This window comes from Cervus canadensis, chromosome 1 (assembly GCF_019320065.1).
Source record: "Cervus canadensis isolate Bull #8, Minnesota chromosome 1, ASM1932006v1, whole genome shotgun sequence".
NCBI lineage: Eukaryota > Metazoa > Chordata > Mammalia > Artiodactyla > Cervidae > Cervus > Cervus canadensis.
The window spans coordinates 25,044,173-25,071,412 of record NC_057386.1 but is presented as its reverse complement, the minus strand read 5'-3'; the positions used below and the strand labels follow the sequence as shown (position 1 = coordinate 25,071,412).

The following is a 27,240-nucleotide window of genomic DNA, read 5'->3' as shown; positions in this document are numbered from 1 at the left end:
ATTATATTTTGTTGTTTTTAATCTCATTAGTTGGCGGCTTTAAGAACTCATATTAAGAACAGAAATACATTTCTGACATTTTTTGGTTTCCTTGTGCTTGCATTAATTATTATTTGTTATTGTTGCATTTATTATCTTAATTTTTTAAATTGCTTTCTCAGTTTGTGAATTGAGTTTAAATTAATTTAAATAAAATTTATTTACCATCTTGGCAGTATATTTGCATAGGTATTTGTCTCACCTTTACTCTTATTTCAAGCCTATAATTGCCTTAATAGAGCAAATGCTACTTACAGAAGTTTACTGAGCTATTTAAAGAAGGTTTATCTTGTACTTCAGGAGCCCGAGAAACAGACTACCCTGCAGGAGAGGAGCTTTCAGAATCTGGACAAGTAGACAAAGCTTCTTTATGTGGAAGCATGACAAGCAATAGCTCAGCAGAGACAGACAGCCTGTTGGGAGGCATCACGGTCGTTGGTTGTTCTGCAGAAGGTGTGACAGCAGCTGCCGCTTCCCCTAATACCAATGAAACTTCTCCAGTGATGGAAAAACCGCCAGGTATGTTTGTCTTCTTTAGATACCATCTGTATAGCATCTGAGCCTGTCCCAGGTGACTCATTATAGACTTAACTTAGATTTTAAAGTAACAAGGATGAAAGAGCTTGACAGAGGATGCTGTCATGATTGTTAAATGAAATCAAGAATCCTCAATTTTATTATATAATATGGAGAAGAGGAGGGTAAGAGTGGAATTCTATAGAGAAGGTTTGGGTGGGGGAAGTGATTGGAAGAAAAGCTCATACTTGGAATGGTTAGCGTGCTTTATTTATTTTTTAGAAAAGGAAACAGAAAATAGTGAGATTGATGAAAATGTTCCAACAGCAGAAGAAGCAACTGAAGCTACAGAAGGCAATGCAGGATCAGCTGAAGATACTGTGGATGTCTCCCAAACTGGCGTGTACACAGAGCACGTTTTTACAGATCCTTTGGGAGTTCAAATCCCAGAAGACCTCTCACCAGTATATCAGTCAAGGTATAAAGATGGGTAAACAACTTAGGAAACCAGAGTGCACATGTGAAAGGAACCAAAATGATCTCAAGCAGCCAAAATATTCCTACTAATTGACATTGTTGTGGCAGATTTAGATGTTATTACTTATTCCCACTATGTCTTCATCTGTTCCTTACATTGCGTTCTCTCTAGACATATTTTTCCCCCCATTTGCTCTCTATTCCTTCCAACTTAAAAAAATCTTGCTTATAAAGTATATTAGTCAAAATCCTTACCAGTCAGTGGGGATTAAAATAACGAGTTATTAACAGAATAGAAGACAGTGATTACAGTTTTTTAAAAAAGCCATACCAAATATCTATGGATTTAAAAAAAAAATTGTACTCACTGTTTTCTATTCTGTTAATAACTCATTATTTTAATCCCCACTCCTTCACCCACTCTATCCACAAAACTGGCCATTTAAATTTTCCATGTGGGTTTTAATGACCTTTTGAATTTAGATTTCTGGCAAATATTTTATTAGAAAACAGTTTGTTTCAGACTTTTCCTTCAAAAGAAAGAGTTGTTTAGTTTTCTTTCTTGCCTTCTCTAGGCCTTATAGAAAGCTGATAGGGGTCTAAAGTCATCTTGTTAGATTTACTGATTCATTTGTCTGTTTTTGAATTTGATAGCTCAGTTATGCTTTTTTTTTTTAAACTAAATGTCCTCTGACAGTCCAAAGAAATAAAGTTTTGGGGTAGAATAAAAGCATGTTTCAGCTTATTTATTTTAGAACATTGTTTATAATTAACCCTCCTGTGTTTGTTTATCTATGTGTGTGTGTATGTATGTATGTATGTGTAGTTTTAAAACAAACCATGTCTCCTCCTCCTCTCCCCACAGAAGAAACTCATAAAATTCAAGATAACTATAAGGAGAACCTTAACTTTAGTCTGGATATTAACTGCTATATTTCGTTACTGTGTCTTATTTCCCTTATCTGTACCTTGAGCCTCCTACTATGTCAGTGTTACTTCTGGTACAATTGCTGCAATATATGTATATTTATATACCTTTCATTCTTTCTTATTCTCCATCCCCTCCGCCTCCCATTGCCTTGATTTGCCTTGCCTGCCTGCCTGCCTGCCTGCCTGCCTGCCTGCCTGCCTGCCTTCCTTCCTTCCTTCCTTCCTTCCTTCCTTCCTCCACCCTCCCTCCCTCCGTTTCTCACTGTCTCTGAAATGTTTAATATAAGCATTTAACTTTGGCTTTACTGGAATTTATTTTTTAACAATACACTAAAATGTAGAAATTATCAATTCCTGAAACCTCAGCTAAACACAATAAGATTTTTTTCCTTTTGTCCCACCTTTTCCAGTAATGACTCAGATGCATATAAAGATCAAATATCAGTATTGCCAAATGAACAAGACCTGGTGAGAGAGGAAGCCCAGAAAATGAGTAGCCTTTTACCAACTATGTGGCTTGGAGCTCAGAATGGTTGGTAGGTATCAACTCTTTTAATATTAGAAATCTTTAGTCTTTCACTTTTGCTTTAGGAATCTTAAGATAACTAAAATGTGATACATACAAATACAAACCAAAAGTGCCTATTAAAGTGAAGAATTTTATATACACACAATTTTCAAGTTATATTGCAACTACCTCATAAATTGGACTTGGACTTGCATTGGGTCTGAATGGTAAACCGTATGTCTGTCATAGGATGTTCCCTTCATATAATATTCTTGGAAAAAAGTTAAGTAAACTTTAAAATCTGGGTGATCTAGAAATAGGAGATCCTGAACAACAGAAGTTATTTAAGAAATAAAAGGGATTAAAAAAATCTCTGGTTGCAGAAAGGCCCAATTTTAAACATAACTTCTGGGAAAACAAGGACAAATCACAGTCTAAAAGCTTAGGAGCTGATAAACACTATAGGACTTTTCCACTTTGTGGTAGTGTGAAGAGTCTTACAAACTTGTGCTTTTCCTAAGGTTAAGCAAGATCACTAGTGCCTCTTTCCCATAAAGGACTAATACTACAAAATGAAGGTTTGACATACTTTTTCTCTGTGAAGGGTCAGACAAGAAATGTATCCGGTTTTGTTGCCTTATCTTGGTAGCAACTTCTTAACTATGCTGTTGTGGTGCAAAAGCAGCCACTGCGTTGAGGACGCCTAAGTGACCTGGTGTGGATATGTTCTAATAATAATAACACTTACGAACCCTGAATTTCTTATAAATCTTGTATGTCATGAAATACTCTCCCTTGGTTTTTTTTTTCCAATCGTTTAAAAAATGTAAAGACCATTTTTAGCTTGCAGACTGTACTAAGACAAATAGATGGCTGGATTTGGCCTTTGGGCCTTAGTTTGCCACTCCCTGATATAAACCATAAACCACTCTGTTATCAGAAATTTATAGCTCAGTGTAGTAGAAAAGTAAAAAGACTATTTTTTTTAAAGATTGATAGCCAAGGATTGTGAAGTATGCGGTAATCTGAAAGCAACCGTGCATTAGTTCTGGCTTTTCATTCTTTTTATGTTTCTGTTTGCTTAAGCAGCTTATTTCTCTGCCTTAGGCCTATCCTTTTCCTTGTTTTGTCCTGAAATTTTTATGTTACTCTTCTTTTCTTTTGAAGAAACTTTGTGTCATTATTAGATATAAGCAACTACTTGATGTGTTCTCTATGCCTTACCAGTCTTGATTTTGTTCTTGCAGTTTGTATGTCCATTCATCTGTAGCCCAGTGGAGGAAATGTCTCCATTCTATTAAACTTAAAGATTCGATTCTCAGTATTGTGTAAGTTTTATTTTAGAAATTCTTCCTTTGAAAAATCTGTATTTTGGTATAAACTAGATTCTAAGACTATTAAAGTTAACATGTACTTCATGACTAAATCAGTATCCATGTCTTTTTTAACCCTCTTTATGAATGAGATTGAAACTAGAAAATAAACCAGAGAATTATAAGTAGAAGAGAAAACTTGCCAGGTTGATTCCTCACTGTACTGAGAGTTCTTTAGTCTGTTGGCGAGAAAACCAATTAAAAACCGTGATATTTGTTTTAGAATATTCTTTATACTTTGTGAATATGTTGATTGGGTGATTGATTTACTAGTCCTTTTCTGTATGTTGACTGTCAAAAGTCAGTTTGTCTCTTAGATCCACAGAGCTGACTCTTTCTACTCAAGGTGTGTGCCTCTGGTCTGTGGACCTTTTGTCTGCAATGAGAGGAGGTTAGAAAGTGAAACAGCTGAGTCACCACACATGCTTCCTATTTAGTCCAGCTGACATTTTCATAGCGAGACTTTTCTCAATGAAGAAAAGAATCTGTTCCTTTAGATTCTCCTGTAAGCTCCTTACATCACAGATTGGCCTTCTGAGAACCTCTGAACTAGTTCAGTAGCATGTGGTGTCTTCTGTATTCCCAAATGGAGAGTTCTAAAATCCCTTTTCCTATTTGCAGACATGTGAAAGGAATTGTGTTAGTGGCCCTAGCTGATGGTACCCTTGCAATCTTTCACAGAGGAGTTGGTGAGTTGTTATGAATATATAACATATGCACTGATTTGTTGCTTTGCAAGAGCATTTTCAAACAGATTGACCTCTTATGTTTTAAAGAAATGATATTTCATAGGAGAAACTGAATACTAACCATGTATGACATGAGTAAATATGTGAGTGCTTGACTGGAGGCATACATTAATCATATACCTCAGTGAAAATTTGTTTACCATGCTGAGCAAATAGTCGTTATGGTTCTCTTAAATAATGTGCAATGGAAGCATTTATTTGTTTTCTAGTCACAGACCTAATTTAGTGAGAGGATATGTTTTCTTTTGTCCAGTATTTTAAACATAATTTGCATTCACTTACATTTGGAATGTTCTTGAAAAGAATTTTTAATTAGGTAAAGTTTAATCATTTTCTTGTCATGTTTTTTTATATTCTTCCCCTTTAAAACAGTGTTTCTGCAAAAACCACTGCAATATTGTAAAGTAATTAGCCTCCAACTAATAAAAATAAATGGAAAAAAATAAAATAAAATCTGTGGACTAGCAAAAAAAAAAAAAGTGTTTCTACCATCTGCAGACAGAAGGTGTCAGAAAACTGCATTGAGTGAATTAAAGAAATTGAGCATATAATTCCTTGGTACATGTATCATCCAAAAGTGATATTTCCTTCCTATTAGATTGGTGGATCAGGGAAATATTATAAAAATGTAGATCCACTAAACTTAAATTTTTGTGAGGCTTTTCCAAAGTCTCATGTCTTTTTGCAGCCTCAAGAAATGTGAGGTAGATGATACTTAGGTGCCTAGAGATTTTTGGTTAATGACTCCATAATGAAAAGAGAGGCCTCTTTTCGTTGTTCAGGGCCTTTATAGACTGTATCTGAGTTTAATCCTCACAACAACTTATAAAGAAAATTCTATTGTCATCCTCATTTTGTAGTTGAGGAAACTGAGGCACTGTATTTTAATTACTTGTTCATAGTCACTCAACTAGTGAGTTGGAGAACCTAGAAAAATGGAATGATAAATGTTTTAGTAAATTGAATCCAAAACTGATCAAGACAAAATACATTTAATAAGGATAAATGTAAAGTCCTGCATTTGGGTTCCAAATACTAGATGGAGATGTGTGTGAAGACTGACAGTTACCTAAAGGGTGACATTAAACTCAGTACAAGTTAGTTAACATGCTAAACCTCATAGAAATTAGTGTCCAGAGCAGGGCTGGTGATTCTGCTCCACTCTGGTAGAAAGATAGCATGAAATGGATCTGGACAAAGTGGAGTTAGGATGAAAGTTCCATAAACTGATGTGTCCAAAACACAGGCCGAGGATGCTTGGTTTTGAAAAGACAGGTTTTGAGAAGACAGGGCAGTAGCAATGAAGTGAGACTAGATTTATTCTGTGTTTCCATTAGGCAAAACTATAGATTAATGAATGATTATGTACAAGAAGGAAGACTTTAGCTGAGTATGGGGAATATTTTTAAGATAATTACAGTTTTAAAATGAAACAGCTGCTTTGTGTTGAAGTATGTTTTCCTTCACTGAAATTATCGAGCAAAGCAAGCTTACAGTGGTTAGTTCTCATTTGTAATGAATTTCTTGTCATCACTAAAGTTATGCATAATTCCTAAAGTATTAGCAGTGAGTTGCCCCTGACTTCTACCTAAGAAGATACATCAAAAATGCAAGTGAGCCAGAGTGATATTATGCCCAAAATAACCTTAAATTCATTCTAATACTTAAAATACTTTTGTAGACAGGTAACTTAAAAATAACTTATCACATCACCTCTGCTGAGAGCAAGGGGGTCCAGGTAATGGGTGGCAGATTGGACCATATGATCTTTGAGGTCTCGTCCAACTCTGTTTGATTTATATCTGATTTACAGATTTAATTTATAGATTAATATCTGTAATGTATACACTGTGTGTGTGTGTATATATATATCTGTAATATATACAGCTTGCCTGGGATTAATATCTGTAAATATACACCAAAATACATGATATTTGGGGGTGCTTCGTTAATAAATTTAATTACACACCCAAATAAAATATTTCTTGAGTTAAAATTGAGTAAAAGATGGTATACATAAACTAATCATCTATTTCTTATTTTAAAGATGGACAGTGGGATTTGTCAAACTATCACCTGTTAGATCTTGGACGACCTCACCATTCCATCCGATGCATGACTGTGGTACATGACAAAGTTTGGTGTGGCTATAGGAACAAAATTTATGTAGTTCAGCCAAAGGCCATGAAAATAGAGGCAAGTTAACCCATGTTTTCTGTACTTAGTGAATTTATATTACCTGAAATCCCTAAGATTTAATTATTTTCAGCTTTTTTAGAAATTATTTTCTGAACCTGTGTATTTTGAGTGATATACTGGATGAATTCTCATTTTTCTGTGGTACTTTATCTTTCTTGCTGCTTTTGACTATGAGTGTGGGAAGTGATTTTTTTCAAGGAAGGAAGATTCACACATAATGTCTAAATGCATGTCTGAGTATCTGTAGACCCGGATGTATATGGCTTGAATACATGGCTCTTGGAATGTTTAGTCACGTGGAGATGGTTTGCGAGGACTCGTGTCTCCCCCACTACTCAGTGTGTATTCCGGCAAAGCCATACACATGTCACACTGAGGAATGATATTGCAGTGGGGATGATTGGTAAAAACAAAAACCTCTTGGCATTATTGTCTTTAAAAAGTTTTGCCACATATATAAATTTATTCTAATTGTTTAAAGAAAGAAAAATAGTAGGAAATTTTTAAGATGGAAGTTCTCCATTTGTCCCAAATCCTGTTTACAAACCTAGAAGTTCCATTTGGTGTTTATTTTTTAGATATATTCCTTACATGCAGGTATATACTTACAGATACAGCAGAGTAGGTTCATTTTTGTTTAACTATAAATAGGATCTTATTTTGTGTATTGCTCTGGGACAATGCAAAATCCCGAGGTCCAATTCAGTCTTTTTGTTGAATGCTGTTACTAGAATGAATGTGTCAAGATTGCTTTCATAAGTTGATAGTCTACACAACATCCTTTAGTTCTTTTTTCTTTTTTTTGCAGTATGGGATAATAGCAGTTGTGTATATGAGTAAACAATATTTAGGCTCCTCTTTTATTAGGTAGTCTGTCAAATTATTGTGCAAATTAGCACAATTTTTAAACACTAACTCCTAGATAATTAAAGTAACACTGTGATTGAACAATCTTTTCTAGAAATCATTTGATGCACACCCCAGGAAGGAGAGCCAAGTGCGGCAGCTTGCCTGGGTGGGTGATGGCGTGTGGGTCTCCATTCGTTTGGATTCCACACTCCGTCTCTATCATGCACACACTTACCAACATCTGCAGGATGTGGACATTGAGCCTTATGTAAGCAAAATGCTAGGTAAGCATCCAAAGAATTTTATCTTTGTCAATCAAAGAAGATGGTTTATTTTTAAATGATTTCAAATGCTGAGTAGAACCAATGAGTAAGTTTCCTCAGGAATAGTGATCTCTTATCACTGAAACTGTTGGCAAATGATCCGTCTACCCTGTGATTCTTGACAAAAACTTAAGATCATTTTTGACTCTTCCTTTCTTGTTCCCCACATATCATCCCACATCAGCGGGAACTGTCGAGTCTTTCCCCCCAGAATATCTTAAACCATAATGTCTATTTTTGGCCACACCACACGACTTTGGGGATCTTAGTTCCCCAGCCAGGGATTGAACCCATGGCCCACAGTGAAATTGCCAAGGCCTAACCACTGAACCACTAGGGAATTCCTTTAACTGAGTTACGTCTTTATCTCTACCACTATTCCCATAGGCCAGGTCACCAGCAGCCTCTAATCTTCCTGTCTCTACTCCAGTCAGTTTTCTACCTAGTAACCAGTGTGCAAATATCACCATGACATACCTCCATTTATGTAATGCCAGCCATGCATTTTTTGTGACATTATTAGAACTTAAATGGTATGGACAGCTCTCCTTGCTCACTCTGCTCTGTCCACACTGACCTAAATTCAACAGGTTCCTTCCCATTTCAAGGCCTTCACATGGTGCTATATCTTCTGTCTGAGAAGTTTTTCTTAGTCCCTTTTTACTTGGCTTTCAGGTCATGTCTTATATGTCACATCCATAAAAGACCTTTCCTCATCTTTATTTCCAGGTTTATTTAGGCCCTCTTATACTTTTTCTTCATGGACTTATCATTACTGTGATTGTATCAGTATCATCATACTGTCTCTCCCCCTGCAGAACTAAAGCCCCATGAAAGAGGGCTTTAGACTATCTCTGGCTTATTCCTTGAAGTATCCTTAGCACCAAATCCAGTGCTGTTAGGAACATCATAGATGATTTCTTTATGAAGAGAGTTTGAACTATATCAGTGGTTTTTAACTTTTTTTTTAGAATTGTTGCCCTCAGAAAACCTGGTGATAGCTGTGTGCCCTCTTCCTAGAATCACACATATATAAACATAGGCACAAACCAGTAATATACTTTGACCATAGGTTAAAGATCTCTAGTTTAGACTGTTTAAGATTCCTTCAAACACTGCAATTCTATGGTCATACTCTCACTTCTAGTAAGTAGAACTTATGACTAAATGTTGTTTGTCTTAAATGTATTAATATTACAATCTTTTTAATAATTTTGCCTCTCAAATCCCTGAAAATAAGATCAGTTTAAAATTCCCTTGAAATTAAAAAGTGCATTAATTCTCCCTATATTATATGCATATGGTGTCCTAAAATTTCTAAGTTACTTTAGACCCAAATATATAAAAAGGAAAGAATATAGGTTTTGTTAGCAAAGATCATTTCTTAACCTATGCAAAGAAATTTAAGGCAAGCAAGAACTCTCTAAGCTTATAAAACAGAAGAACATTTAATTTCCCCAATCTAGTAGACTGTTTTTGTTGAGCTTTTTTTTTTTGTTTTGTTTTGTGTTTTGGTTTACTTGGCTTGGTTTTGCAGGTCCTTAAGTAAATTCTGCATCGTATCTCCTAATCCATATCATCTTCCTTCTGAATGATGATATAATGCTAGCCGCTTTTAGAGTTTTCTTTTTGTCTTAGCCATGAATTGTCAGATGATACTGATTGATAGATGATAGCCATGAATTGTCAGATGAAGTGATAGATAATAAAGTCAAATGAGAGTTGATCTTGATTGATGTGACTTCTGGAAATATCAAACCAGCTCTGGTCACAATCCTCTCTATTACATTAGTCCAGCTCCTCTGAGGGACTTGAAACCTAAAACATCATCTGCTCTGTCTTTTCAATAAAATGTTTTCCCTCCTTCCATACAGGTACTGGAAAACTGGGCTTTTCTTTTGTGAGGATCACAGCGCTTATGGTGTCTTGTAATCGTTTGTGGGTGGGAACAGGAAATGGTGTCATTATCTCCATCCCATTAACAGAAAGTAAGTACATTTTTAGGTAACTGTCACAGAAGAGTTGTGGGGAGTAGCCTTGTCTGAAATTCAAGTGGAAGGAATTGAGCTAAATCATAGAACTAAATTGGCAAACCTGTGGTAATTCAGAAAGTCAAGCTGATGGCAAAGATTTAACTATTGTTCCTTCACTCTTTCTGTGGAACCTACAAACTCTAGCAAATGTATCAGGACTAATATTTACAGTTAAAAGTTTTTCATTTTGAAAAACTGTTTTTCTCATTTTGGGAATCACAATCCTATTTCCTTAAATAATGGTCAAAGTCTGTTTTTCTTTCAACCTTATTATGCTAGTATCCAGAAACATTTCCTAACTACCTAATATCCTAGTTTTTCATACCTCTGTGGCAATTAGTTTAGAATATTCCATTTAGCTTATGAGTTGTGGGAGACATGTCTTACTTAAGACGTCATCAAACACTGCCTTATATTAGAGATAAGTTATCTTGTATTTGAAAAGAATGTGAACAAAATGTACTTCGTATGTTTTTCGTACTGTGTTCCATTACATTGATCACTCATTATATAAGTGATTTTGTGTTGCAGAATTCATGAGCAGGATTTGAGAAAGTTGTCATAAAGTAATTTAATAAGTAAACACATCAGAATTTAAAACGAGTTGAAAATATTACCATAAAATAATGTAATAAACACACCAGAATTTTTAGGAGAAAGGAGGAAGACTGGATGGTGTTACATTTTGAGCCTTTAAAGAACCTAAATTTTTTTTTTCTTCTCCCCAACACTGCATGGCTTTCAGGATCTTAGTTCCCCAGCTAGGGATAGAACCTGGGTCCCCAGCAGTGGAAGCATGGAATCCTAACCATTGGACTGCCAGGGAATTCCCTAAAGAACCTAAATTCTTAATCCTAGCTGTATTTTCTTTAAAATTTTTAAAATTTAATTAATTTATTTATTTTTGGGGCCTCCGCTGGGTCTTCGTTGCAGCGTGTGGGCTTTTTTAGTCGTGACAAGCAGGGGCTACTCTCTAGTTGCAGTGCTCGGGCTTCTCATTGCAGTGACTGCTCTTGTTGCAGAGCGCAGGCTTTAGCGTATCCGGGCTTCAGTAGTTCCAGGGATGGGCTCAGTGGCACAGGGCTTAGTTGCCCCATGGCACGTGGAATCTTCTCAACTTGGAATCAAACCCATGTTCCCTGCATTGGCAGGCATATTCCTAACCAGTGGACCACCAGGGGAGTCCTTTTTTTTTTTTAATTTTTAAAAAAATGTTGGCTGTGCAAGGTCTTCATTGCAGCATGCAGGCTTCTTTAGTTGCCCACAGAATGTGGGATCTTAGTTCCCTGACCAAAGATTGAACCTGTGTCCCCTGCATTGAAAGGCAGATTCTTAACCACTGGACAACTACTTATAAATCTACATGTTTAGACCATTTCTTATATCTTAAGAGATTCCAGATCTCCAGAGTTTGTTTCAGTTCTTTATAGATGAGAGTTCCATTTTGGCATAGTCATTTGCACAGGATTTCTTCAAGAAAAGGGGGGAATATTCGCATTTAGGAAATGCTCCCCAGTAAGTTCTTATTCATTGAAATTGCTTTATAATTAAAAGCAAAATCACAGTAAATAAAATTGTCCTTTTTGAGCAGCGATGTTCTTCAGAGGCTTTGGTAAGAACTTTGTATGTTGCTTGGTATTATACCAAGTTGGATTTTGTTTATTTAGTTAGGAGCGTTGAGCTCCTGAGTTGCCAGATAGAATATGCGAAGAGTGGCAGCTCACAGTAACCCTCCTCCTCCCTGTCACGCACCTCTCCATGTCCCCTCTCCTCCTTTCTCACTTCAGCCGTAATCCTCCACCAGGGACGCTTACTGGGGCTGAGGGGTAAGTCCAGATCCTGAGCCACACTTCTTCCCGGCTTCTCATGGCCACCGTGAGGCCATTCTCACGTCTCTAGATACCCTCTTGAATGTTCCTAAATGTCATCCACTTGCAATCACTGCATTGCAGCAGGTGTTCTTTTGTTTTTTAATGTTTGTTACATGGCCACCAAACTACTGCTCAGCAGCTTAGTCTATTTATCATCTTTTGTTGCAGCTGAAATTTCTGTCAGACTTTGTTTTCCCTGCAATAAAAACACGAAATCTCTCTGAAAACTGTCATTAATCTACATTGTTTACTCTTGTTACCAATCATGTTTCTTTCATTCACTTACTGGCACATGGAATGGGGTGTTTTGTGAGTCTGGTCATTCTAAAATAATTTAACCAACCATCAGTCTGGTATAAATAAAAGCTATTTTATTGTACTGGATGGAGCCTTTTAAGCTCAGCTTTTTACCATCACACAAGGGAAATATACTTAGCACAAGGGAGAAAAATGAAAAGATAAAGTATAAAAACTCTGCTTAAAAATAAACCTGTTTACTTTAAGCTATATAACTGGTTAGTTTTCTAAAATGAGGATTAAAAAACCAAGTGGATCTACCTGAGAAAGCTGTTTTAACTAAAATGATTTTTTAATTAATAGATGTGTTTAGAAAGTAAACTTAGTGCTAGACTGGCAAAATCCCCTACTCCATATACTAAGATACTTAAAAATAACTAGCATGCTATATATCTCTTTTTTTTCCAGCTTTGTCTTGAATTGGTATTGCTGCTCTTGTTTTATCTCAACTGGCTGTAGCTTTTAGATAATATAAGGATTAACCAGTAACCTCTTGCATCATTGCTATTTTCTAGGGGAAAATATTTGGTGTTTGGTTTTTCTGTTGCAGCAAATAAAACATCAGGAGCATCGGGAAATCGTCCTGGAAGTGTCATTCGAGTATATGGTGATGAAAACAGTGACAAAGTGACGCCAGGGACATTTATACCCTATTGTTCAATGGCCCATGCACAGCTTTGCTTCCATGGGCACAGGGATGCTGTGAAATTCTTTGTGGCAGTCCCAGGTGAGTTAGAGTATTCTATTGAGAAGTTGCATGTCCAGTTGACTGTTGAACAATGTGCATTTGAACTGCATGGATTCATTTATACAGATTCTTTTCAGTAGTGAACACCATCGTACTGCATCATCCCATGGCTGGTTGAATCTTTGGATACAGATTGTGGTCATGTAAGAACCGTGAATATGGAAGGCTGACTATTAATTTTACTCAGATTTTTGACTACACAGAGAGTCAGTGCCCCAACTCCTGCATGGTTCAAAGACCAACTGTAATTGTCTGTCCCTCTCTCCAGTCTAATACTCAGTACTGGAATTACAGATAATTCCAACATAATCCTTGAAATGGTCTATAATGGAGATATGAATAAAGTGATACAGAGATACTTGATAGAAGCTATTTTATAATCTCTCTTCCACCCCAAAAACAAACTTGATTTTATTCAAGAGACTTCTTTCACTTTTGAAAAGCAGTAGTATTGTTTTGTCACTGCAGAATACCAAGAGTGGTTTTAACCTCATAAAGGAGATGTCTAAGAAGCCCTGTCATCAAGGCTCTATTCAGGAAGAGATGGAAAATGTGCCCTCATACCTCTCTCAGAGTCGTGGCAAAGGACGAACGTGGTCTGGGGGTCTGGGCCCCTGCCACTTGGTGTTTGTGTCAAGCAAGTTGCTTAACCTCTGATACTCGTTTCTTTATTTCCTAAGTGGGTGTGACTAATAGCTGTTCAACCAACCTTATTTGTTATAAAGATTAATGAAAGGGCTTTGGGAACTATAAAGCACCATCTAGATGAAAAGTGGTGGTTATGATGTCCAGTGGAAAATGTCCCTTGAGAATACTAAATGATGTTGCTGATCATCTGTAAGCAGGATCTGTGTTTTGGATTTTGGATTATTTTTTTTTCCCTGTAAGACACAAGTTTAGGAGTTAAGACAAAGTTTAAATCTGGCTTTACCACAGCAGCTGTGTGACGTTGGACATGGTGTTCTCTCAGTGTGTTAGTCAGGGTTCTGCAGAGGAACAGAACCAAAAAAGTGTGGGGTAGGGAGAGAAAGAGGAAGAAAGAGAAGGATGCTGTGGGGAGAGAGATTGATTTAATTTAAGGAGGGTTCATGTGATTATGGGGGCTGGTAAGACTGAAATCTTCAGGGCAGGCTAAAGACCTAGAAAAGAGTTAGTGTTTGCAGTTTAAATCTAAAGGCAGCCTTGAGGCAGAATTCCCTTCTCCTTGGGAGACATCTTTTTCTCTTAAGGCCTTCAAATGATTGACCCACCCACATTATGGTAAGTGATCTGCTTTACTCAAAAGTCCACTGATTTAAATGTTCATTATATCTAAAAAATACCTTCACAGTAGTATCTACACTGGAGTTTGACAAAAATGTATGGAGCCTAGCCAAGTTGACACACATAAGATGAGCCACCATGCTTTTTCCTGAGGATGTTCCAAAGACTAAGTGACTAAGTGTACCTAGCTGGCACATAGTACCCTAACCAGCTATTCAGTATTCTTAACAACATGGTAATGAGCTTCCTGAAGTGTATGTGTAATATTTTTGTATGATTATTTCCTCAAAATAAACTTTTAGAAGTGGTATTGCTGGTTACAGGCTTTTCTTGCTTTAAAAAAAAAAAATGCCATAGAGACTCATTTGAGTCTCCTTTATATTCTTCTAATCTTACTCCCTTCCCTCTTTTCTGCTCATCTATAACCACTATCCTGAAGTTGACATGTATCCTTCTGCCCATGTTTTTGTATTTTTACCACATTGGGACATATCTATAAATAATATGTAGTATTTCTTATATTTTTGAACTTAAGTCTTATGTTGCACATATATTATTCTGCAAGTTGTTTCTCATTTTTGAGATTTGTTAATATTTATACATATACATAAAAATCTAGTTCATTAAAACTATCCTGTCCATGTCCAACATAACATAATTTTTTATAAAGTGTATCACATCGTGGGACTATGTCCTGGTAGCATCTCGAGGGATGGTCTGTGTAGTTTGATCAAAAAATAACAGATCTGGCAAGAAGTTACTCCATGCTCATAGAGATTATAGTGTAAATAATATTTCAAGATTTCTGTCATTTCATACTTAAAGATTATATCTTAAAACATAAATGTTAGAATTATATATTAACCAGTCATTTTATTTGCATCATCTAAATTTAAAGTCATATGTATTATTTTTAAATATGAGAAAACCTTTGGATTTGAGTTTTCATGTGGTGGCTCAGATGGTAAAGAGTCTCCCTGCAATTCAGGAGACCTGAGTTCAATCCCTGGGTCAGGAAGATCCCCTGGAGGAGGGAATGGCTACCCACTCCAGTATTCTTGCCTGGAGAACCCCATGGACAGAGGAGCCTGGCAGGCTACAGTCCATGGGGTTGCAAAGAGTCAGACACAACTGAGCAGCTAATAACTTAACTTACGGATTTGAAATTAACTCAGATATTAATTCTGAATATCCAAATTCATAAGGCTTAAGTTGAAGACTTTTCTCAGTCTCTTATGTAAACGCATATGTACCCTGACAGAGGAGAGATCTTTTCACTACCCCTCAGATAAAATGATGTAAGTTATAATAGTCTGAAGCAGACAGCTAAGACCAGCTGAGCAATATACAGTTCTCATACTGGATTCTGGACGTGTTTGTGCTTTGGGACAAAATAGCTTTACCTTGATTTCAGATTGGGCTTTCATGACCTTATAGATGTTTCCTCATCATGCAGAGGCTTTTATTAGAATGTACTTACTATGTTGTTCAGTTTTCTGAAAATACTCAGGAGTAGATGAGTCTCTCCCACTCTGATCCTTGATGAATAATACTTGCTTGCATCCCTATAAACAGGTCAAGTCATCAGCCCACAGAGTGGCGGCGGTGGTACCGATCTGACAGTTGACAGAGCAGGGCCGTCTGCACAGGAGCCCGGCGCCCAGACTCCCCTGAAGTCTGTGCTCGTCATCAGTGGGGGCGAGGGCTACATTGACTTCCGAATGGGTAGGTCATTGGTCCTGTGGGCTCCGTTCCTACTGTCCTGTGATGTGGGTTTTCACTCACCATAAACAAGAAACTTGGATACGTGCTTTCTAAGGTTTTCTTTGAACCCTTTACTTGGATTTTATATTTTTTTTTTTTTTTTTTTTTTTTTGCTACTTTCATAAAAAATTCTTTTTCTTTTTATACCAAGTTGTGTTTGTTTGAAGGAGCATTAGAAAATAGCAGGGTTTGGACGTATATTGAGGTGTATGTGAAGAGCTTATGGAGTCAGAAGACCTTAGGGAAATCATTCAAGCTCCCAGAAGCTCAGTTTCTTCACCTGCAAAGTGGAGAAATAAAAATATCTCATTAAGTGTTGTTTATAACCAAATTCATTTGTTCATTCTCTCATAAACATTAATTATCTGCTGTGTGCATGAGATACAAAAACAAAGTCTCCCTCCAGTAAATTATAGAACATGTCAATAAATTGCAATGTTACAGATGCTCTGATAGAGAGTAGTCAGTTCTTTCTTGGAGTAGGGGAGGAGGGAAATCAAGAAATGATGCTTGAGATGACTCAGCACTGAAGGGCATGAGCCTGAAGAATTGGGTTGGGGATGATAGGGGGAAGGCTGGAGAGACTGGCATTTCAAGGTAAGAGATAGCTTGAAATGTGAAACTGCCTTAATTAAAGAAAAATTATTTTAAAATGACTAAAGCATGGAGTAGAAGCAAGTATAAATCTGACCACAGATCAATCCAGAAAGGGAAGGGTCTGGATTATGAAAGGCCTTTATATACCTAATTAAGGAGTTTGTACTTTAAAGCAAAGGAAAATTATTGGAGAACTTCAATAGAGGAGCAATATGATTATATTTGTGTGTAAATGGATTGGAGATATAAGACTAGAGGTAGGAAAATGGGTTAGGAAAAAGTAAATGAATAAGGTAGTAACAGTAGGAGTAGACTAGCCCGGTGATGGGGAATTGGTAACTAACGGTGTGAAGAAAGAGGGAGTGATCTACTTACTTAGCAGTAAGGACTCTCAGAACAAAAGCAGCAGATCTGGTGGAGGGAGAGGAATGAGGACAGGTGCTGGACATGTTGACCTTGGAGCACATGGAAGCTGGGAATTGTCTAGGTGGAAGAAGTCCATGGGGCTTTTAGGTATAAGGGTTTTATATCTCAGGAGGGAGGAATATGGGGACTCTTAGCATACAGTGGTGCTGAAAATCACAGGGGTTGATTAGTTCACCCAAGAATATGTAGGGGCCAGAAGAAAAGATTCTAGGATAGAACCCTGTTTTAATACTCCATTTAAAGAATCATTAGAGTTTATGAAGGGATCTAAGAAGAAATGGCCAGAGAAGTTTAAAAGAAAATACAGAGAATTGATGATTATGAAAGTGTGCTTTGTAAACTATAAAGCACTGATACATATATTTACTTGCTATAAATAAAGAAACCCTTTGGACTGGCCTAAAATCACAATGATTGACATAGTTTCTAAACATAAGGCTTTAGGGAATATAATGTTGTAGACTGGTGACAAATACTTCAGTTATAAATTCTGTTAAAAAAAAAAAAAGGAATATAAAATTTAAGGTCACATTAGGACTTCCCTTGTGGTCCAGTGGTTAAGAATCTACCTTGCAATGCTGGGAATGCGGGTTCAGTCCCTGGTTGGAGAACTCAGATCCCACATGCTAAGGAGCAACTACTGAGCCTGCGAGCCACAGCTGGAGAGTTGATGTAAAAGGCTTATTGACACGTTTTAAAGGCAGGATTTTTAATGTTAAATTTAGCAACGGTGATGTCAGTAGGAATGGAGAATACCTTTATAGAGATGGGCTTCATTTGGCTGGGTGATTTTGGGAACTTTTTCTTCCATTGCAACATGGTAGTTGGAATGTAAAAATTGCTTAACTATGTTTGTCAGTATCTCTAGGCAATCCAGCCTGAAAAGCAGAATTTGTTTTAAAGCATGTGAAGTGTGTGTGTGTCTGACTCTTTGTGACGCTATGGGCTGTAACCTGCCAGACTCCTCTGTCCCTGGGATTCTCCAGGCAAGAATACTGGAGTGAGTTGCCACTGCCTCCTCCAGGGGATCTTCCCCACCCAGGGATTGAACCCATGACTCCTGAATTGGCAAGCGGATTCTTTACCACTGAGCCACCTGGGAAGCCTGTCTTAAAGCATAGGTCGATTTTAATAGTAAATATGTTTTTTTAAAAGGTTTCCCAGGTGGTGCTAGTGGTAAAAGGACCAGGTGCCAATGCAGGAGACATAACTGTGGGTTCCCTGGGTTGGGAATATCCCCTGGAGGAGGGCCTGGCAACCCACTCCAGTATTCTTGTCTGGAGAATCCCATGGATAAAGAACCTGGTGGGCTTACAGTCAATAGGGTCACAAAGTGTCGGATACAATTGAAGCAACTTAGCACGTGCACGCACATGCTTTTTTAAAATTGAATTTGATACTTTTTGTTCCATTTCTTTTTTCATATCCTGTAATATTTTAACAATGAGAAATTGATCTCAGTAGTCCTTTGCAGAAGTGAGACAGTGAAGATTCTGACTCATGGCATTTCTTTTACTGTGTTCTCTGACATGGGCATCAGGCAAGTTTTATGTGTGCTGCAAATGGACTCACCATGAGTCTGATGTACATCAGCCTACACCTTCGATCTTGTCCCTAATCTGAGTCTCCTTATCTACCAGGTGATGAAGGTGGAGAATCAGAGCTTCTTGGAGAGGATCTTCCACTTGAACCTTCTGTCGCCAAAGCAGAAAGGAGTCACTTGATAGTGTGGCAAGTGATGTATGGTAGTGAGTGAACCCATAGGAAACAGATGGCAACAGGGAAGCCATCTCTTCTGCATGGTTTATTTTCCCTTTATTTAATGGTCTCTTTGTGAAATAAGTTTCACCACATAATGTGTGAGCATTTTTTTCTGTTAACTTTATACTATAAAATCTGTCCTACTGTAACAATACAGGAGCTAGCTGATTTACTGCACCAGTGTTATAGGCAATTTCAGTATATTATGATCAAATCAAAGAATGTTTACTTTCTGCAAACTGGCGAATTTTAGAAAGCAATCCAGATGTGGTTTACTCTTGCACAGTTAATGTCACTTACTTCATTTGATGGGGTCACTTTTTAGCTGTCACTAATAATGGAATTAATGGAAATACTTGATATATGAAACTGTACCATTAAGTACAATAGTAAAGTTTCTCCCAATGTATTATAAAATTGACACAAACTAATGTTAGGTGGATTATCAGGATTTATCTAAATGTCCGTAGAGGGCTAAAAGCTAACTGTAAATTACTCTAACTTTCACTTTCAAATCTGACAAATCTTGTTTATATGGTATATAAAACTTTGTTTTCATCAGATTTTGCGGGGGGGGTTTTATATTAAAGAAATTAAGACTACACTATTTAAATAAAAATTTCTTGTTTCTGACTTATTAGAGCTCTAAAGTTTATGAGGCCTGCCTTTCTGAATATTCTACTTGATTTTTTGTTTTTGAGACTGGTGTCACTCATTTTCATACTGACATATTTGAAAGGTTTATTATTTAAAAGGCTTAGAAGATGCACTTCAGCAATGGAGGATTTTTTTTTTTTTTAAAGGAAATTGTGGTTTGGATTTCTTATATCAATGGATGGTGGTGGTTGGATGAGCTTTTTTCCATGTAAAGAATTCACTTGTTTACCAGTTGTTCTTTGACTGCTCTTACCAGTTAATAAGAGTAAAGCTTTAGTGGTGATGGAGTATGGCCTAATGAACTGAATGAGTGATTTGATTAGCAGTGGTATTTTCTGTTGTTCTGTATAAAACTATATAACTGCCCGTACTTGATATTCTGTACATAAATGACATTTAAGCTTTTATGCCCTTTTGAGATTAAAATGCCATCTTCAAAGAAGAAAACTGAAAGAGAAGCAAAAATAGCATAAAGTAAAAGTTGACTTTACATCTTTTCACTCACAATAGAGTGAAAAATAGAGTCTGCGTTTAACTGACTTTCTTGTTTAATAAGTTTTAAAAACCATTATGCTATAGTTTTTCTTCCCCTCTCAGACTTCTTGAAAACATATGATTTACCATTCTTAATCCATCACTTTAAGCAAAACTAAATATAAGTTTAAGTACTAATTTAAAATATAAACTTACAGGACAAAGGCACCGCCCCCCTGCCCTGCCCCACCCCAAGTCAGAAGGACTGCTTCAGGATAAGGAAGCAACAAAGGTCTCAGCTTGTCTCAGCATCCTTAAGGACCAAGTACTTTACTTCTGAACTGTAGTGGAAAGATACTTGTAAAAAGTACCACCAGTATGTTTTAAACATATAGATGATTAGCCTAGATTATAAAGTACATAGGATTTAATACATCAGAGGGGGCCTTTGGATACATTTGGTCACATGTGTCTAGAAGCACATTTTATACACAGTACAATTTTCCCACTTTAGATAACTAGGAGGAAAAAAACTCTTGGTAAAAGCTTTAGGAAAGGGATAATTTTTTAACTTGAACTACTTAGACACTTTTTTCAAGCCACCAAAACTTAGGTCACTTTTCCATAGCTTATAAGTTATGTTTTTAACTGATATTTTATTTTAAATCTGAGCCATTGTTGGCAGTACCTTAAAATAAAAAATCACACTATTAAACGTTTTGGGAGAATGTTGTATAAAATTCACAAAAAAGAGACAGCCAAATGTTTGAGAATTTTAATCCCAAGAAGTAAACATCCTAGAGTCAGACCCCACATTTCAGTCTTTTACATGTTTCTATGACTGAATGTAATTTAGGAAATCAGGAGTTAAAAATGAAAAATGCAAACATGTTACAGTGGTTGTTTATTATTGCTCTTTATAAACTTATTGGCTTTAACTTAAGGAATATAGGTGTGTAGTTATTTTATCTAAAGCTGTCAGATGTCTGTGGCCCTGTTAAACTTCAGGGACTAGAGAGAGTACAAAACTGCCTATACAATTTGTTTTTAGAGCTTGTCTTTATGTTTATAATTTCAGTTCTATATTTTCTACAGATTGCTTTACTTCCACCTTTTCTCCGACAGTAGGTTTATATTCTTGTCAAGGTGGTACCTTTGGTAGAAAATGCCCAAATCTAAGTTTCTGCAAGCAGTGAGTGGTTGGTTTAAACTGCCTATAGCTACTACATCAATGGTAGAGAAGAGGCTTGAGTACCTTGGGTTGGTCTCTCCATGTAAGAAGAAATTACCCCCATTGGAAGAAATAAGGAATACCTGAGAATTTTCTCATTTTGTTATATTTGGCTTATGTATGTCATTGAACCATGTAAAATTGCTGATATTCAGCCATTGCTGATCTACAAAAATGAGAGTATCATATACATCAACCTAATACTTACTGCTCAATGCAGGTTAAAATCCCTATGAGGCAAAGGGAGAATATTCTTTAGGAACTCAGTTTTGAATGTTTTTCTCTTAACTCATGTGGATCTAAAATTTAAAATAGGAATGAATGTCTTAATAACTACAGCTTGTTGAGAGTGTGAAACATTTTGAGCACAAAATATGCAGCACATAACTTTTCACATGAAGTGTGTTGCATAGAAAAGGTTAAAATACATTCTCTGAGTTGCTGTGTTGTTCATTTCTTGTAAAGGTCTTCCTACATTTGAGAATAGAACCTTTAAATGGCTGCCTTAGTGACAAAACAAAGGAAAACACTTGTCTCATAATAAGTAACTGTCCTAAAGAACGTGTGTCTTGCAAATGCTGTAGAACTGAATATTTATTTCCTTGTGAGTATTATGACCATTACCAAAGGATTCAGTCAGATTTAGGGCTCTTCTTAATTGATCATGTTGAGAAAGGGACTCATTCTGGTCCCAGTTTGTAAAGGGAAGAGAAGAGAGAAATGTGGAAATCATAAGTGCTTTTCTAACAGGGTTATGCTATTTTGTAACACTAAATGTCTTTTCCTTTTTTAAAAAAAAATAAGTTTTTATTATTAATTTTGTCGTATATTTCTCAACATTATTTTAACTGTTTTATGGTCTGAATTTGTCTTTTGTCCTAGACATTTTATTTGGAATTTTATTTGCCTCTATAATCTTAAAAATGGGTTCTAGAGTATCCCACTTGCTATTTCTTTAGAGGCTGATGCTTCATTTCTATGAGCAAAAAGCTCATTTGGCAATGTAGTTATTTCAGTATTTATTTCTATTATGGAATCCCTGGGGTTCGGAATGTAACTTTGTATATGAAATATATATATAAATATGTATATGAAACATGTATGAGGAGTGTGTTTTGTTTTGTTTCTGCTTTTCCCAGGGGTCTGACCTTGATTTATATTTGAAAAGCCCAGTTATCCCCCATCAAACATGGCATTCCAAGGGTCAGGATTGATTTGGCAGCGGCTGAAAGTGAGCAGTGAGAAATACATAAAGAACATGTTTGCCTAGCTCATGTGTTTAAGTGACAGTGTGAATAGTAGACAATAAGGCTTTCTAGAAATGTGGGTATGCTGAGTAACAACCCACACATGATACTGAGGCATACCATTTGCCAGATCACTCAGTAATAAGAGGAAGGCTATAATGTAGATGTTAATACAGTGTGCTTATTGTGATCCATTTGCTTGAGAGAGACTGGAATGAAGGGTGATTATAAAACTAATCATGTGGTAGCACAGTGTGAACCCAGTGCAGTGGTATGTAGTCTGATGCCGTGTTCTTTGTTTATAAGAATGTGGGGCTCTAACATGATAGTAAAAGTAGTCCTGATTGCCACGTTAACAGAACAGTTCACTAGTTGGTGGCACATCCATCCCTCCAGTGAGGTTGGATGCTGTAGAATATAACGAACAGCCTGCCTCATTCCTACCTTACAGGACCTTACCTAACTGCCCCTTGGTACTTTGGGGCCTGCCCAGTCATTGTTTTGGAAGCTGATTTTTTTGCGCCTCATTTAGTCATATTCCTTATTCAGCCAGTCTCTAGTGAGAGACTGGAGTAGCTCAGTGTAGGACAGCAAATGTTCATAAGAATTTTGTTGGGGGAACAGGACAGGAGCCTGGAACTGTAGCCTTCAGTCCCACACAGTGCTGAGACTGTCTTTCAAAACTTAGTGAAAAGATACTGCCTAAACCTCCAAGCTCTACCTCACTAGCCCCAAGGCCTCGCACACTCAGTGTGGGCAAGAGAGCCTTGGTGACTACAAAAGCATGAACTTCATCCTTAGCTCTAAAGAAGGTCCCGGGTTTCAGCCAAACGTGCACCTCATTGGGCTTCACTGGCTCAGCTGATAAAACATCCGCCTGCAATGAGGGAGACCTGGGTTTGATCCCTGGGTTGGGAAGATACCCTGGAGAAGGGAACAGCTACCCACTCCAGTATTCTGTCTGGAGAATTCCAAGGACTAACATCCATGGGGTAGAAAGGAGTTGGACACGAGTGATAGACTTTCACTCTTATCTTCAGTTGTAGCCAGTATGTTAGGAAAGATAGAGAACTTATCAGAATGCCTTAAATATTTGGTAGTTAGTACAGTTCAAGTTTACAACTCATTTCCTTTAAAGACAGTGGTATAATGGGAAAGAAGGCAGTAGACCTGAATAGGCCCTACCCCTACTGTGACCCTTAGCCTCTCACCTCAGCACAGTACTCCACAGCCATCCACAAAGTCACGAAACTACTCCAGACCTGGTGAATTGACTATCTTATGGGGTCTAGGCCCAGGCATCTGCTGCTTTAACATCTCTGGTTTGGACCTTAGTTCTCATGTGTTAAAGGAGGGTTGGTTTATCCAGGTGATCTTAAAAAAATCCTTGCTCTAACCTTTCTGGTTCTGTGACCCTGGCTCTAATTTGTGTTGGTATGTTGTCTACAGATACTAACCATACCTGCTTGCAGGTCCAAGGTTGCCCAGTCTCAGTAGAATTCAGTTATTATGAAAATCCAGTTTATGAGAACATCACTACAACAGAAGGAGGCAGTTTAGCTCCTTGCTTTTACGTCCAAGCCGAACATTGGCTCCCACCCACAGACAGAAAGTAATTATGGTTTGATTTGAGGCCTCAAGGCAGAAGGTAGACCAGCTCTGCGGGCAGCAACTTCACAGAAGAGCTGCAATTCACAACGAGGCCAGGAGAGGGAGGTGTGGCCAGAATCATCCAGGAGCTAGTTAGTTCCGGAAGTGAATTAGTGAATATTTCCTTCTTTGTCTAATCTCCAGAGTATCAGAGTACTGATGTGTTTGGTAAAACAGTTACCCTGGTGATTCTGATCCTTTTAATTGGGATTAGCTGCTTGAGAGGAACTCAAGCAACCCAGCTAGATTCACAAACAGCTTCTTCATTCTCAACACATGGTGACTTGCTAGCAGGCTCACCCCAGACTCAACCCAATGCTCTTTCCTTTTTGATTTACGGATAACTGAAGTTTAGGGCACTTTGCTACATTAAAAGCATAAAGGGAATGTTTCACTCCATTCATTTGGTAGGGCTATTCTTTTTTTCATAGGAAAAAAAATCTATAACCCTTTAGTTGTTATGGCTAGCTTACATAAGCATAACATCTAATAATTTTCTCAAGGTGTTTACTCCATAAATTCACAGGTGAACCACAGAGCCACCCTTTGGAGTGTTATACTTTGTCCTCAGGTGATCCAGAGGCCTGGCCAAAGGAGACAACTTACCCATTGGTAAACAGGTCTAAACTGAGATGAGTAAAGGCCTAGGGTCCTCATAGGGAGGTATACAAACCAGATTAAACTCTACACTGGAGGCTACCACAGTGTGTTGGGAAAGTACTAGATCTCAGATCAGGAGATTTAGGTTTGAATCCTGAGTCTATTGTTCCCTAATTTTGCAACCCTTCCATCACTAGCTCCTTTATTATAAAAGGAGACTAATATCTCAAAGGGTTCTAATGACAGCTTAATGAAGTAATGATGTGATGGCAGTTGACACATTATATGCCTCCACTAGGCACTCAACAACAGGCTTTGGTGGTCCCTAGGTGTCAGGTGTGTGAAGATAAGTAAGACACCCTTGAGAAGATTAGGGTAAGAGAGGAAAATAGAACAAGATGGTGAAGTGGAGTCAAGTATTAAACGACTGTCCATTGGGGCATTATCTGAAAAATGATACTGGTATGGTGTCTGCTTTGGCTATTTATTTTCTAGTGTGGTAAAAAGAAGAGAAAAACTGTCTTCAGTGCTTACGTCATACAGAATATTCTTATTTACAGTCTTTTTATCAGTGTTCTAGACCTTGGCTGTCCTAAGAGAACTGTGTTAAGGAAACCTTGGGCCTGTTGAACCTTTCAAGGAATGCCTTTTTCTCTTGCCCCCACACCCCCCAATTTAAGGAAAAGGAGTGTTCCATAAAAACTGAACATAGGGGGAGACCTGCATTCTCTTTTTCATGGAAGAGTTCATTTCATTCCTTTGCAGGCACACTGAGGAACATGTTGAAGTATGAAAATAGTGGTAAGTTTGACATTTTTAGATGCCATTAGAATGTATTTTTTCAGTATCTGTTGCTGATATGTTTTATTAAACTCCTAGTCACTGCATATAGACAGGTAGAAGACATACAGAACTAAATAAAATACTAACATCTGAAGCACAATAGAGTGTGGTGTAGTGGCAAGGAAGATTATATGCTTTCTACGTGATTAAGAAGCTTAGCATTACTCTGCCCAAGCAAGAACGCAAACCCCATCTGTTAAGATTTTTCCAGGCCATCTCCAGTGCAAAAACCTCCAAAAAGAGTGAAACAGTCTTTTCAAAAACTTGAATTTGGTCATCAGGAGTATTGTACTAATGATTCAAAGGAAAGATTAAATGAGATAATATACTACTCAACAGCAAACAGACATTGTGTCCTTAACCCTCACTGAGGCTTCAATTTCTCTTCCTATTGACCTTTCTCATTAAGCTTGCTTTTTTTTTTTTTTTTTTTAATTTTTGGCTAGCCCAGACAAAGTGACAAATCCTAGAGTGGATTTTTAGCCTCTGGCCTTTTGATGCATTTTGGCCTATTTTGCTTCTGTTGAAACAAGCTTTTATTCTGTGGAAAATCTGCATTTCTATCTTGGAGAGTATGCCTGGGGCAGTAAATAAGGAACTGGAAGCAAAAGTTTGGCATGTTCTTCACCAGAAAAGATTCCAATTTTGATTCTTACAGTTATCTCACACATTCTTCCTTCCCAAAGGACCCTGATGGAGATGAGCGGAAACTGGGCAGATGCCTCAAGGCAAACCTTGGCTGATTTAGAGACCCATTCGTAAGCTTCTACCCAACTGAAGGTTTATCAGTCTGTTCTGCCCCATATTCAGTTCAGTTCAGTCACTCACTCTTGTCCGACTGTTTGCAACTGCATGGACTGCAGCATGCCAGGCTTTCCTGTCCATCACCAACCCCTGGAGCCTGCTTAAACTCATGTCCATTGAGTCAGTGATACCATCCAACCATCTTATCCTCTGTCATCCCCTTTTTCTCCTGCCTTCAATCTTTCCCAGCATCAAGGTGTTTTCCAATGAGTCAGTTCTTCACATCAGGTGGCCAATATTGGAGCTTCAGCATCAGCATCAGTCCTTCCAATGACTATTCAGGACTGGTTTCCTTTAGGATTGCCTGGTTTGATCTCCTTGCAGTCCAAGGAAGTCTCAAGAGTCTTCTCCAACACCACAGTCCAAAAGCATCAGTTCTTCGGCGCTCAGCTTTCTTTATAGTCCAACTATCACATCCATACGTGACTACTGGAAGAACCATAGCTTTGACTAGATGGACCACTGTTGGCAAAGTAATGTCTCTGCTTTTTAATATGCTATCTAGGTATTAGACGGGGCTTCCTTTGTGGCTCAGCCAGTAAAGAATCCACCTGCCATGTGGGAGACCTGGGTTCGATCCCTGGGTTGGGAAGATCCCCTGGAGTAAAGGAAGGTTACCTACTCCAGTATTCTAGCCTGGAGAATTCCATGGACTGTAAAGTCCATGGGGTTGCAAAGAAGGGCTTACCTGATAGCTCAGTAGGTAAAGAACTGCCTGCAGTGCAGGAGACCCCAGTTCGATTCCTGGGTTGGGAGGATCTGCTGGAAAAGGGATAGGCTACCCACTCCAACATTCTTGGGCTTCCCTTTTGGCTCAGCTGGTAAAGAATCTGCCTGTAATGTGGGTGACCTGGGTTTAATCCCTGGGTTGGGAAGATCCCCTGGAGCAGGGAAAGGCTACCCACTCCAGCATTCTGGCCTGGAGAATTCCATGGACTCTACAGTCCATGGGGTCACAAAGAGTTGAACACAGCTGAGAGACTTCCACTTTCACTAGGTGTTAAGCCCATG

The 27,240-nt window shown here is 37.7% G+C and overlaps 1 protein-coding gene across 8 annotated transcripts in view; it reads left to right on the top strand.

Moving 5' to 3' along the window:
- SPAG9 (sperm associated antigen 9) overlaps positions 1–22,185 on the top strand; it is a 154,114-nt gene extending 131,929 nt beyond the window's left edge. For 4 of the 8 annotated variants that reach the window (XM_043471892.1, XM_043471902.1, XM_043471960.1 and 1 more), the window contains 12 exons: positions 340–558; positions 838–1,033; positions 2,373–2,498; positions 3,718–3,798; positions 4,465–4,532; positions 6,640–6,788; positions 7,753–7,924; positions 9,838–9,951; positions 11,784–11,822; positions 12,715–12,891; positions 15,751–15,900; positions 18,603–22,185. In XM_043471892.1, the coding sequence (XP_043327827.1) occupies positions 340–558; positions 838–1,033; positions 2,373–2,498; positions 3,718–3,798; positions 4,465–4,532; positions 6,640–6,788; positions 7,753–7,924; positions 9,838–9,951; positions 11,784–11,822; positions 12,715–12,891; positions 15,751–15,900; positions 18,603–18,718 (1,607 nt within the window). In that variant the 3' untranslated portion in view covers positions 18,719–22,185. The remainder of the gene's footprint in view (positions 1–339; positions 559–837; positions 1,034–2,372; positions 2,499–3,717; positions 3,799–4,464; positions 4,533–6,639; positions 6,789–7,752; positions 7,925–9,837; positions 9,952–11,783; positions 11,823–12,714; positions 12,892–15,750; positions 15,901–18,602) is intronic. The other 4 variants (XM_043471912.1, XM_043471939.1, XM_043471930.1 and 1 more) reach the window with 3 other exon arrangements.
- The last annotated feature ends 5,055 nt before the right edge of the window (positions 22,186–27,240 follow it).